We start from the raw sequence: 12932 nt of genomic DNA on the forward strand, positions 1-12932 counted from the left end.
CTCCAATTGTGACATCAGACGCCTAAATCTTTAATTTGCCTTCGTAATTTTTATTTGTATCTTGCCCAATAGGTAAAACAACTGTTTTTTAAACATTCTGAAATATTTGTGGAACGATGACTCCTCCTCTTCCACCTCCCTGTAAAGAGTGTGGAACTCCCCTTCACAGTCTCAATGTTTTAACATTTTTTTCTAACACTAATTCTTTTTGCCCGCTTTTCCTGTTTCTCATCATGAAGTGCAACAGCAGACATTGCAAACTGCTTTAAACTAATTTTCGGGATTTTATTGCGTTCTACAATGAACTAGGAAATAGCGCCTCTGGTGGATATTTTATGAATCAGCTGTGACGTCACGATGTTCTTTCGGAGTTGCCGTTTAGTGTAAATGCTCAGGAATTTCTCTAACCGTGAACGCTCAATAACGTGACGGTTACTTGACGTTCCGACAAGTGGGAATCCACCATAATGTTGACAACATGCGTAGAACACAATGCTCACGCCAGAGATATTCCTTCTCTATGAGAAAAGTGCAAGGATGTTCAGATTAACCTCCTCGGATTGTAACATCCTAGCAAAGGTGTGATTATTATGTTTTATCTCTGATGGTAGTACTTTGACAGCTGTTGTGTTTTGTTTATGTTTGGGGCAGTTGTGTGGAGGCGTGGGTGCTTGTCGTTGAAGTTGATGATTTGTTGTTAATTGTATGTTTGAATATAGCTATGTGTATGGGTGTTTCGTATAGGCATGTGTCAGTAAGTTATTGGTGAACAAGTCCAGTCAGTTGATGTAGTAGATGGGGAGAAATCAGCTGTGATTTTAGTTAATAACACACCTGACACTGATTCTGGAACAGATGGAAAATAATTGCGGTGAGCGGTAACACAGTGTGGAGTTCGTATCTAAGGTGCAAATCCTATGGGGCTGTTGCTTCTCCATTGTGCGTTGTTTTTTCCTTATTCTCGGTAGTGAAAATTACCCTGCAATGTGAGTGTTGCAATGGATAACATGGGAGAAAATGATTCTCTGATAATAAAAGAATATTTGTCACTAAATGGACAGTGCTTGGGGGAAACCAGTACTAGTTCGGGGGAATCATGTAATAATGTTGTTGATTGGTGGAACGAAAGTGGTTCAGACACAGTTTCGAGTGCAAGTTCATATACTGATTCCGAATATGATGGGTAAACTTTACAACTAATAAGTATACCAACAAATCGTATTCCTTATCCAGATTTGTTTTATGTTGATTGTTTTTTGTACATATAGGTCGTTATTGGAATGGGAAACAGAGATAAATGGAAAAGGGGAAGTTTTCTTTGTGGAATCTCTGTGCACATCAGAAAGTGGTAATAGTACCTCCTTGACCATGATCGCAAAATCAGATAGTAGAGAGAGTATTCCACAACACGCAACTCGACGGAGTACCAAAAGTATGTTACATAAGTGACACTTCTGCTGCCCATGCTTCTATTGCTTTAATCTGTAGTACTTAATAAACTTAAAACATTGGCTAACCCACCGATTTTTTTTAGTGACTCAAATATACTGTTACAACATATTTAAAAATAATCATGATAACCTAGTCTCGGTGAGAGAACTAAAAATGCATTTTAAGTTATTGAACTTTCTGTTTTAATGTACATCTTGTTTTATTTATTTATTTATTTGTCTTCTGGACATTTTATACTGTAGTATATGATATATTAAATACATTGTTGAGGTATTGACACATTTGTATATTTATATTGAAAGGAAGAAAACTTGAGTCCAGATGGACAGAGAAGGGGCTTAAAGTTGCCATGCTCTTTTTTGGACCTGTATCGGCTTTAAACATAGTGACTTAAGAAATCCATAAAAAACCTATTTCTGTATGATCCTACTGGGTTTTATACTTCGCTACTCTCAAATGAAAGTCTAGAGTTGCAACACCGTTCTAATTTACTTAGTGTTTCCTTTAAAAAAGAAACAGTAAATTATGTCACAAATATCTGTAGATTACGAATAGCTTCCATAGTGTGGAAAAAAACCATAAATCATCATGTTGCTGGTGCATGAAAACTCAGCTCTGTTATGCATTCAAATACCAACGCTCAAATCCCTGTCAGTGCTACTACATGCACTACATTTCATTACTCTTCATATGAGGGACTCTGTGTTGGTAAATACGAAACTGCATGCATCACTTCAGAAAGGAAGGAACCAGCAAGTACTGCAGATATATATATATATCTATTTCCTTTTAGAGGGCAGTCAAAGCAGTTATTGGGCATTAGTTAAAAATGCAATACCACGCCGATAGACTAATGAGATCATTATCATGTTGGAGATATGACCCATGGATTATTTCATTAACTACACGAAAAAGTCCTGTTAGTATGTTGTTTTATTTTGCTGACATTTTGTGTTGTTGGTGACATTGTCAGTCAGTCATATCACAATCATGGTAATGATGTATACTACCGTGTCAGTTAACTCCCAATAATCACACCCCATGCCTACCAAAGAACAGATACATATTAGCACTGTGTATCCTTTATTATCCTTACCTACTCATTACCTTCAGCAACTCTTAATTAAACTGTTACTTTCCAACTTAATTTAAGCCTCCAACTATGCTACAGATCTGTCCCTCACGACACATTTTGAAAGAAATTTGTGCCATTTGACTGAAGATTTCTATTCATTTATTTCACAGAATCAAAATTTCAGATTTGTAGATATTCTCAAATCCAATTTGAAATTTCAAAAAATGTTCGACCTACATAAATGACACCTCATTTGTTTTGATGAGTGAGTTTGCAGGTATCAAAATATGTAACATAAATATCTGTTTCTTTTGAATGCATTAACTTATGAGCTTAATTTTTTACACGGGAAAGTTACTGTAGTATTTGACATTAATTTCATCTTGATACCTCTACCCATTTTTGAGAAAAAAGGGGTCTTAACAGACAGATGACCAAGTAATCCTATAAGTGTTACGATTTTACAGACTGAGGTATGAAACCCTAAAAACAGTTTTTTGTCATGGTTTTTCTACCATACAACCAAACTATCACCTTCCAACCTAACTTTGACCCGGATCTATGATACAGTTCAGTTTGTCATGTCAACCACATAAGCATTCAACACAAACAAAACATTGTTCTCCACAACAGTTCACCCTCTCCACTGCACACAATACAATATAAGCTACGATCTGCAAGTAATAATAATATTAAATCAACACACACGCAGTTCAGATTCCACCCGTCTGCTTTGGTGATATATATCTACATAGGTACTCTGCAAGCCACCGTATGGTTCATGGCAGATAGTACTGTGTACCACTATTCATTTCCACTCCTGTTCCACTTGCAAATAGAACTAGGGAAAAATAACTGTTTGTACGTCTCATATGAGCCCTAATTTCTCATATCTTATCAACGTGGTTCTTACCCACGATGTATGTTGGCGACAGTAGAATCGTTCGACAGTCGGCTCCAAATGCTAATTCTCTCAATTTTATCAATAGTGTTTCTCAAAAAGAACATCGCCTTCCCTCCAGGGATTCCCATTACAGTTCCTGCAGCATCTCCATAAAACTCACATGTTTTTCGAACCCACTGTTAAGAAATCAAGCAGGCCACCTCTGAATTGCTTCGATGTCTTCTTTCAAACCAACCTGGTACGAATCCCAAACAGTCGAGCGTTACTCAAGAATAGGTCACACCAGCGTCCTATATGCAGTCTCCTATACAGGTGAATCACTCTTTTGTAAAATTCTCCCAATAAACCGAAATCGATCATTTGCCTTCCCTATCACAGTTTTCACATGTCCGTTCCACCTCATATTGCTTTGCAATGTTATGCCCTTATATTTAAATGACTTGACTGTGTCCAGCAGGACACTAGTAATACTATAACCTAACATTACAGGCTTGTTCTTTCTACTCATCCTCATTAACTTACATTTTTCCACATTTAGGGCTAGTTGCCATTCATCACACCAAAAAAATGGTTCAAATGGCTCTGAGCACTATGGGACTCAACATCTGTGGTCATAAGTCCCCTAGAACTTAGAACTACTTAAACCTAACTAACCTAAGGACATCACACACATCCATGCCCGAGGCAGGATTCGAACCTGTGACCACAGCAGTCGCGCGGTTCCTGACTGAGCGCCTAGAACCGCTAGACCACTGCGGCCGGCTTCATCACACCAGCTAGAATTTTTGTCTAAGTCATCTTGTATCTTCCTACAGTCACTCAGCTTTGAAACCTTACTGTACATCATGGCATCATCAGCAAACAACTGCAGATTGCTGCCCACCCTGTCAGCGAAATCATTTATGTGTATAGAGAAAAACAGCACTCCTATCACACTTCCCTGGGGCACTCCTGATGATACCCCTGTCCCTGATGAACACTCGCTGTGAAGGAAAACATATTTGGTTCTATTATTTAAGAAGTCTTTGGGCCATTCACATATCTGTGAACTTATTCCATATGCTCGTATCTTTGTTAATAGTCTGCAATGGGGCACTGGGTCAAATGCTTTCCGGAAACCTAGGAATACGAACTTTGCCTGTTTCCTTTCATCCATGGTTCTCAGTGTATCATGTGAGAAAATTGCAAGCTGAGTTTTACACCAACGATGCTTTCTAAAACAATGCTGATTCGTGGACATTAGTCTCCAGAAAGTTTATTACGTTCAAACTGAGTATATCTTCAAGGATTCTGTAGCAAACAGAAGTTAGGGATTTTGTTCTGTAACTTAGTGGGGCCGTTCTTTTACCTTCCATGTATACTGGAGTCACCTGTGTTTTTTTCCAGTTGCGTAGGACTTTGTGCTGAGTGACAAATTCACGATAAATGAAAGCTAGGTAAGTAGCTAATACTGTAGAGTACTCTTTGTACAATTGGACTGGGATTCCATCCAGACCTGGTGATTTATTTGTTTTCAAATCTTTCAGTTGTTTCTATACTCTAGATGTGCTTATTTCTATGTTTTCAATACGACAGTCTGCCTGATGGTCAAATGACAGTATGTTTGTACGGTTCTCCTATGTGAAAGATTTTTTGAGCGTGAAATTTAAAACTTCGACTTTCATTTTACTATCTTCAACTGCCACATCAGACTGCTCGACAAGGGATTGAATGGAAGCCTTAGACCTGCTTAGTGATTTTACATATTACCAGAATTTTCTTGGATTCTCTGTCACATCTTTTGCTAAGGTGTGATGGTCATACTAGTTGTATGCTTTGCTCATAGGTCTTTTCACAGATGCACAAATCTCTACTAACCTTAACTTGTCAGTCGTTTGAAGCCAGCACACTTTGACACTGAGACAACAGAAAACAGCACTTCAGTACCACACCCAGACAAAGCAGCGCAGAGGACCACACATTGACTGGCTTACACCAGTTGTATCTCCTGCCGAAACTGGATCTGAAGTCTGAAGACTACGAGATCTGAGCACACTGTGAAATATCAGTTCCCCAACATACCCAGAGCTCTGGTTTTTTAAAAAGAAAATATAAAAGAAGGAAAAGGGTGTGTCGGGGGGGGGGGGGGGGATGTAGTGACACGGATCGACAGAAGCCATTTCATCTTGTCTGCTAAGCTCAATATGAAAAGTGTGTATTGCATGCTGCAGAACCTTTTACAGGCCACTGTATGGCAATGTGAGTGGTGGGTGGACCGAGTTGTTCCACAGCCAGACAAAAAGTATGCTGCAGAGATCCTTGCATTTGAAGATGTTCCTGTTTCCACGTAACTGCAGAATGGAGGGGCATATTTGTGCCATCATTTCTCACAAGTGTTGATGGAACTCAGTGATGGAGGCTAGTGGGTGGAGGTTGGAAGGCTTGTTGGTAATTAGTTCTGCTGGTAGATGTATCGCCTCACTGTGCATGAGCTGTACTGCTGAATGTTGCAGATCTTCTTTGATTGCCAATCACAGGCCTAACAGACTGAGCGGCAGTGCATCTGACCTTGTAGTACTGGCAACATCAACACTGCTCTCAGGGTATGGTGAAACCTCTCCACCATACCGCTTGCTGGCACTTATCGGTTGTGATGGTGTGTGGTGTGCTAAACCTCGTGGTCCAACACTCTTTGATAGTCTTTGTCACCATTGTTGCCATGATGTCTGTCACTGTAGTGGCCTCCAGCAATCCACTGAGGTTACCAGCTAATAGAAGGGGACCCATGAGTTCTGCATGGATGTTTCCAAATCTGGCCAAAGGAGTGATGAATTATCTGTGTGAGCCAAGGACATGGCCGCCAATTTCATTCTGCTGACACTTGTCACACTGCTTTACTCACATGTGGCAATATCTGTCAATCCTGAGCCATGGCATCTTGCTCTTCACCAGTTTCGCTGTAGTCCATACTCCTGGGTGCGCGAAGTTACAGAAGGCAAAAAACTATTCTCTGAAAGTCGCATGGAATGTAGACACATGTGCTATCATGCTCCATGTTCCACCACAGGGATACATTTGCCTTTGCTGATTTGACCCTCCACCATTGTAGGTTTTAAATCTGTTCCTCCCATAGCACATGTGACTCCATGTCCTGCACCTGTGCATGTGTGATGTTGTTGCATCATAGCTCACTAATATTGATGCAACTTCTGGATAAACAGCTAGCAACAGTGTTCTTGTGGCCACTCACTTGGTGTATGTCAGTGGTAAACTAGGAAATTCACTTTGACTCTCTGGTCTATCAAGGCAAACCATTAGGCGACACTTTTTAAAAAGTGCTGTGTTGGGGGCATGGTCTGTGAAAATCATTAATTCTCTGCCTTCCACACATTTATGGAAGTGCTTGAAAGCGGCATACATGTCATGGAGCTCATGATCCATGGTGCTCCAGTTTCTTTGGAACTCTGTTAACAGGAAGGAGAAGAATGCCAGATGCTGCCACATGCTGTCAATGTGCTGTTGGAGAACAGTGCCTTCTGCCACCTGGCTTGGATCCACCATAGTAGCTGTTGGCACATTTTTGTGCAGATGATTCAGTAGTATGGCTTGTGCAACATATTCTTTCACTGACTCACACATGGTTATTGCTCCATCACTCCAAGGCACCTGCTGTGTATTTTCCTCTGAGCATTCCGGTCAGCTGTGCCAGCAATGGCATCACATGAGGTTGGTAGTGTCAGTAGTAGCTGAACATATGTAAAACCTGTCTAAGGTGCTTGAATATCCTTGGTTGTGTCACTTTGTGAATCGCTCAGACACATTTCGCTAGGTGCAAGATGCCTGCTGTTAACACCTCAAACTCCAGGAACTTGATGCTATCTTGGCCAAAAATGTACTTAGTTGTGATCACCACAACCCTTGCCTGTTGGAGTCATTTGGAAAGTAGTCATAGGTGCTTAGCATGCTGTGCTGGTGAATGAGAAAACACAATGATATTGTCCATATAACAATATACACCCTCTAGACCATGGAGGACTTGCTGGATGAAATGTTGCCAAATCTGGGCAACATTTTTTAGCCTAAAGGGCATGTATAAGTATTCATATAACCCGAAAGGGGTCCTTGCTTCAGTCCATCACATTACTTGTGGCCATGGGGATTTATGTGTATGATTGTGCACAGTCAATTCCACTGAACACTGTCGCTCCAGCCAGTTTATTGTTCATGTCCTTTATTTGGGGATGGTTCTCTCATTGAGTATCTGGTAATCTCCTCTAAGTCTCCACATATCATCCTGTTTGGGCTCCGCATAGAGAGGGCAGGCCCATTGGCTGTGTTATTCCATCTCTAATTTGTCCATCCACGTACACTTTGGCTGGGGTCAGCTTCTCAGGCGTGGGGCAAGAGGGCTTGGTTGCCCTGGGGTTGTGCAGAGTCTTTGGTCTTACTTTATGTTTGTCACCTGATGGTGAAGTAAAACTTGGGAACTCTTCTAGGATTCATCAAAAATATTTTTCCTGTGAGGTGCTTGCAGTGGTGACCTGAGCTGTCAGTCTTCTCTAGATGTCCTCAAGTAATTGAAAATGGTGTAGAATATCTGCTCCAATTATAGATTCCCCAATATCTCCAATCAGGAAATTCCATGTGATCAGCTCCTGTAGGCTCCACGCACATTCTCTTCTCGCTGTATCCCAAGATGGTTGTGTTATTAGCCACTGTGATGTGGAGTGTAGTGTCCGTGCAATCCGGTTGAAACAATGTCCTTGGTAAAACACTGATGTTGGACCCGGTGTCCACAAAAAAATTTGTTTATGATGTTTTGTCCATAATGAAGACTTTTTGACATTTTCTGTGTTGTAGGTGAAACCAACACAAAATGGTCTGTGGGTGTAGTTGTGCGTAGTGAGTGGTGAGGCGGTAATGTAATTGTGGCATGTGTATATCATATCCAGCTAAGTGTGTGTTTCACCTTGCTGTTTCTGTCCATTATGAGCCTAAAATCCCATTACTGCAGATACATGGGGAACTACCATGCCAGTGGACTGAGATGGTGATGTGGAGGTCAGTGCAGATATCTTCGTGCATTGCGTACCTGGGCGTACACAGTGGACAACAATATGGGTAGGCAACTACTTAAAAACCAGTGTGGCAGTTATGACAGATTTAGGGCCGCCCGTGTGTGTGTGTGTGTGTGTGTGTGTGTGTGTGTGTGTGTGTGTGTGTGTGTGTGTGTGTGTGTGATGATTGTCTGAGCTTCATTTAAGTGGGCGAAGACACAATATAAATGTAACATGTCATCCTGCACATTGTGGTGGCAGAAAACAGTTTACACATGGATAAACCGGAGTAATGGCTTTGAGGTCTAGAACCCTTTCAGTTTAATGTTTTGTGTGTTCCTACCTTGTGAGGCACTTACTGAGCTTGTCGATCTTGTGAAGTACCTATCGCATTACTGCTGGTTGGTTGCAAAGTGTTGTCACTGTCCTTTGATTTTATGACATCTCCATTTCCACACTTCATAGTGGTGTGTTCTATGCTAAGGCACCACTGTAGACAGGTCACTGAAGGCGGAGGTAATCCAATAGAGAACAGGGATTACACACTATAACACCTTTAATATTGGCACTATATCTCAGAACAAAATACAACCTGTCAGCCTACAGAATCATGCCAATAGAGAGTGAGCTAAAGACCTTCAATTACAGTTATTTCATGCTGTTTTTAGTTTGTCACTTGTTTGTCAATCTGTGCCACTGCATAGTCCGTAGGACTTCTGTCATCGTGTTTTTGCCCATAACAGTTGACTCTTGGAGGACGGCGGCTGTTTTGCTTAGTTAAATACTCACAGTACATCATTAACATAGTGGCACATGGACATAGTTGAAATGATAGTCTCCAATCAGGCACCCATGTTCTGGTTATAATCAAATTTGCTGTCATGCTGATTCTTAGTGCAGAGTCTGACACCATCTCATTACATGAAGTACTAAAACATTCCATTTGCTGTGCTGATACTAGTGGTCTCTCTCCATTGCATTTATATATGTAATAGAAAGTCAGCACTGAGTATAATATTTATAAGAGAATACACCCAAACTTCAGAGAAAGCCTTTTATCAGAACTCTCTCTCTCTTTCTCGGAGGAACATGTATATTTGTGAAAGACAATATCAGCTATTGCTGCCTAAAAGTTAGGAAAAGAAGGTGATTTCGAAATTTCTGCTGTAGAACTAACCTCGATAAAAACAATCTTTTGCCTGAACAGAATCCAAACTCAAACATAAAAATATTCTTTAACCAACTTGAAGGTAGTCTTGACAGTATCGGGACCTAAACAAAACTGTTACAATATGTGGAGACTTTAACATTTACTTTAACAAAATTTCAAAAGATAAAGATGATATTATGGCTAATTGTGCAACATTATTATAAATTACCCTTACCAGAGTTACAAGTGTATCCAGCACAACTATTGATATGATACTGATATACAAGGAAAGCCATGAATATGCAGCTAGAAATTTCAACACGGGTTTAGTGACCACTATGTACAGCTTCTTGAAATGTCTTCAATGATGAACTTAATTAAACAAACAGAAACAATAAAAATAGGAAGGGCCTTCAGCCATCAGAACATTTAATACTTTAGGAATTTACTAAGGAAGGAAACATGGACTGAAATGTACAGATATAAAAACACAGATGGAAGTCAACATTTTTATGGATGTATTTACACATTATTTTAACATATCATTTCCAGATAAAAATCACTCCCAGACAGCCTTATTAAAAAATGTGGAGATCCCATCATTGAACCATTAGCTCACCTTTATAATAGTTCCTTATAAACTGGAATTTTCAGGGTACGGCCAACTTTCTTCCCCATCCATCCTCGTCCTTCCCTAACCCAGTGACCTCACAGTTTGGTCTTCCCCCAAATCAATCCAATCCTTAATTTTTCCATAATGCCTATAAACAGCTAAGCTCAAACCACTGTTCAAGAAAAGTAAAAAGGATGAAGTGGCTAACTACAGGCCCATTGCTCTACTATCTGTATTCTCAAAAACCATAGAAATTTTTTTCAAAGAATAGTAGTAGATTTTCTGGAAGAGCACAAAATACTATCCACAGCACAACATGGTTTCAGGAAAGGCTGATCACCTGGTGGAGCATTTTTGAACTATTAAGTGAAGTACTTCAGAAACTAGATAGTGATGAATATGGCATTGGAATATGTCTAGATCTGTCTAAGGCTTTTGATATCATAGATCACACAAAACTATTACCTAAGCTTGACAACATGGGGACTAGAGGAACATGTAGCAACTGGATAAAGTCATTCCTAAGCGGTCAAAAACAACTGGTTGAAGTGGAACATCAAAATTTCATCTAACTCAACACTATTCACATTATGAAACCATTAAATATGCAGTGTCGCAAGGTTCAGTTCTGGGACCTCTTCTATTTCTGCTATGTGTGAATGACCTAAACAAATTCTATGAGAACATCCTCCAGTTTGCTGATGATACAAGTGTTCTAGTGAGTGGGAAAGAAATGGAAATGCTTCAGAAGTCTACAACAGAGACACTGGACAATATTGAAAAAACTGTTGCAGTCACAAAAAATTGGTAATAAATGCAAGTAAGACAGCAGCACTAAATTTCTATAATGTGAAAAAAGGTGAGCAAACTGCTCAAATTCATATATCTGACAAAGACCTTCAGAATGTAGACAACATTATTCTTGGGAATATGGCTCCAAGTTAATCTTAAATGGGGGATGCATATTGAAAAAGTCTGTAAGAAATTAAGTGCTACATGCTACTTAATGAGAATATTAGAGGGATGCTGCAACAAAGATTCTCTGAAAACTGTGTATGGTGCCTATATAGACTCACAACTGAAATATGGAATTATTTTCTGGGGAAACTCTTCTCTTAGCCAAAAGCTCTTTAGGCTACAAAAAAGAATTATAAGAATAATGGAAGGTGGAAAATGGAACAAGACCTGTATACCACTCTTTAAAAAGCTAGAAATCCTCCCACTTCCATGTATATATGTGTATGAGATAACCATGTGTGTGAAAAAATATTCAATGGAAAATTCCACACTCTTCCAGAAAAAATGAAAATATCCACTCCTATAACTCCAGGCAAAAAGGAAACTTTCATTTAGAGCCCACCAGCACCACCCTGAATAAAAAAAGGAACCCTGTATTATGGGGAAGTTATTTATAATAAACTTCTCTCACAACTTAAATCAATAAATGACCTGGCAAATTTCAAGTCAACTGCTAAGGCGTATTTGACTCATCACTGCTTCTATAGCCTCCATGAGTTCCTTCAGGAAGTTCACTAATGATGTGTGTCTTTGCCTTAGTTATGTATCATATAAATGTTACTAGAACTTTAGTGATTTACCATGTGAATGTTGCTGTAATACAAATATTAATCTGGCAGTAGAGAACATGCTCTTTCTGCTTTAATATATCTACTCTTTATTTTTGTACAATATTTGCTCTGTATATTCTAACTCATTGATCATTTCATGTAGAAATAGTGAAATAAATGCAAATTTAATACTATGTTTTGTTATACATTGACTTGTCCTACATCAAAATGTACTATTTGTGTACTATATGATTAGTAGGACCAATAGAACTCTACTCTCTCTCTCTCTCTCTCTCTCTCTCTCTCTCTCTCTCTCTCTCTCTCTCTCTCTCTCTCTCTCTCTCCACACACACACACACACACACACACACACACACACACACACACACCCTTTCATCTCTCTCAATTTCTACAGTCAACTGAGAGAAACTTGTTACTTTTTCAAAAGTTTATGGATGAGGTAACTCAGTATCTAAATAAATAGTACAGTGGATGCACATCTTGCATGTAAAAGTAATATTTCAGAATGAAAGTAATTTTTTGTGTGTTACTGTTTAACATTGGTAAGAGGTATAACATGTTAATGTTTAACACTCTTTTTTTCCCCCCCACAAGGTAAACTTGCTCGATTGATTAAGCATCGAAGTAGTAAGCGGCTCAGACGGAAGAGTGCAAAAATCTCATCATCTTTGCCATCTACCCCCAGAGAAGTAACTGTTACACAAGAATATTCCAACAGCAAAGTGACATTCCAGGACTGGCAGGTAATTTTACATAATACGTTGTGTGATGTTCAAGAATTATCTTCTCATTGATAGTGAAAATGATCTGCAGAGTTAGTAATGGCACATCTTGCACTAACCATTTCAAATACATTCATTTCCATACACAAATTCATAAGCTATGTTCATAACTTGCAGCAGAGTTTTTAAAAATAAATCGTGGCATCCACAACACTGATATAAATCACAAACACAGATATCGTGAAGACTTGATGACATTCACATATGCATACAGGGCAGTTCCAAGTGACGAAATGGTGAACACGTGAAGCAGCTCATCTGTGTTGGCTGGGTATGGGTTTGCCAAACTCAGGGTTGGTGATCTGGGGACTGGTGAGTACCTCCAGTCCTC

The 12932-nt window shown here is 39.5% G+C and overlaps 1 protein-coding gene across 2 annotated transcripts in view; it reads left to right on the top strand.

Moving 5' to 3' along the window:
• The first annotated feature begins 408 nt into the window (after window positions 1-408).
• Window positions 409-12932, top strand: part of LOC126297512 (protein inturned) — a 229004-nt gene continuing 216480 nt past the window's right edge. Inside the window, exons 1-3 of one of the 2 annotated variants that reach the window (XM_049988398.1) lie at window positions 409-579; window positions 1269-1432; window positions 12414-12562. In XM_049988398.1, coding sequence (XP_049844355.1) covers window positions 1369-1432; window positions 12414-12562 — 213 coding nt within the window. In that variant the 5' untranslated portion in view covers window positions 409-579; window positions 1269-1368. The other variant, XM_049988397.1, reaches the window with a different exon arrangement.

Source organism: Schistocerca gregaria, chromosome X, assembly GCF_023897955.1.
Source record: "Schistocerca gregaria isolate iqSchGreg1 chromosome X, iqSchGreg1.2, whole genome shotgun sequence".
NCBI lineage: Eukaryota > Metazoa > Arthropoda > Insecta > Orthoptera > Acrididae > Schistocerca > Schistocerca gregaria.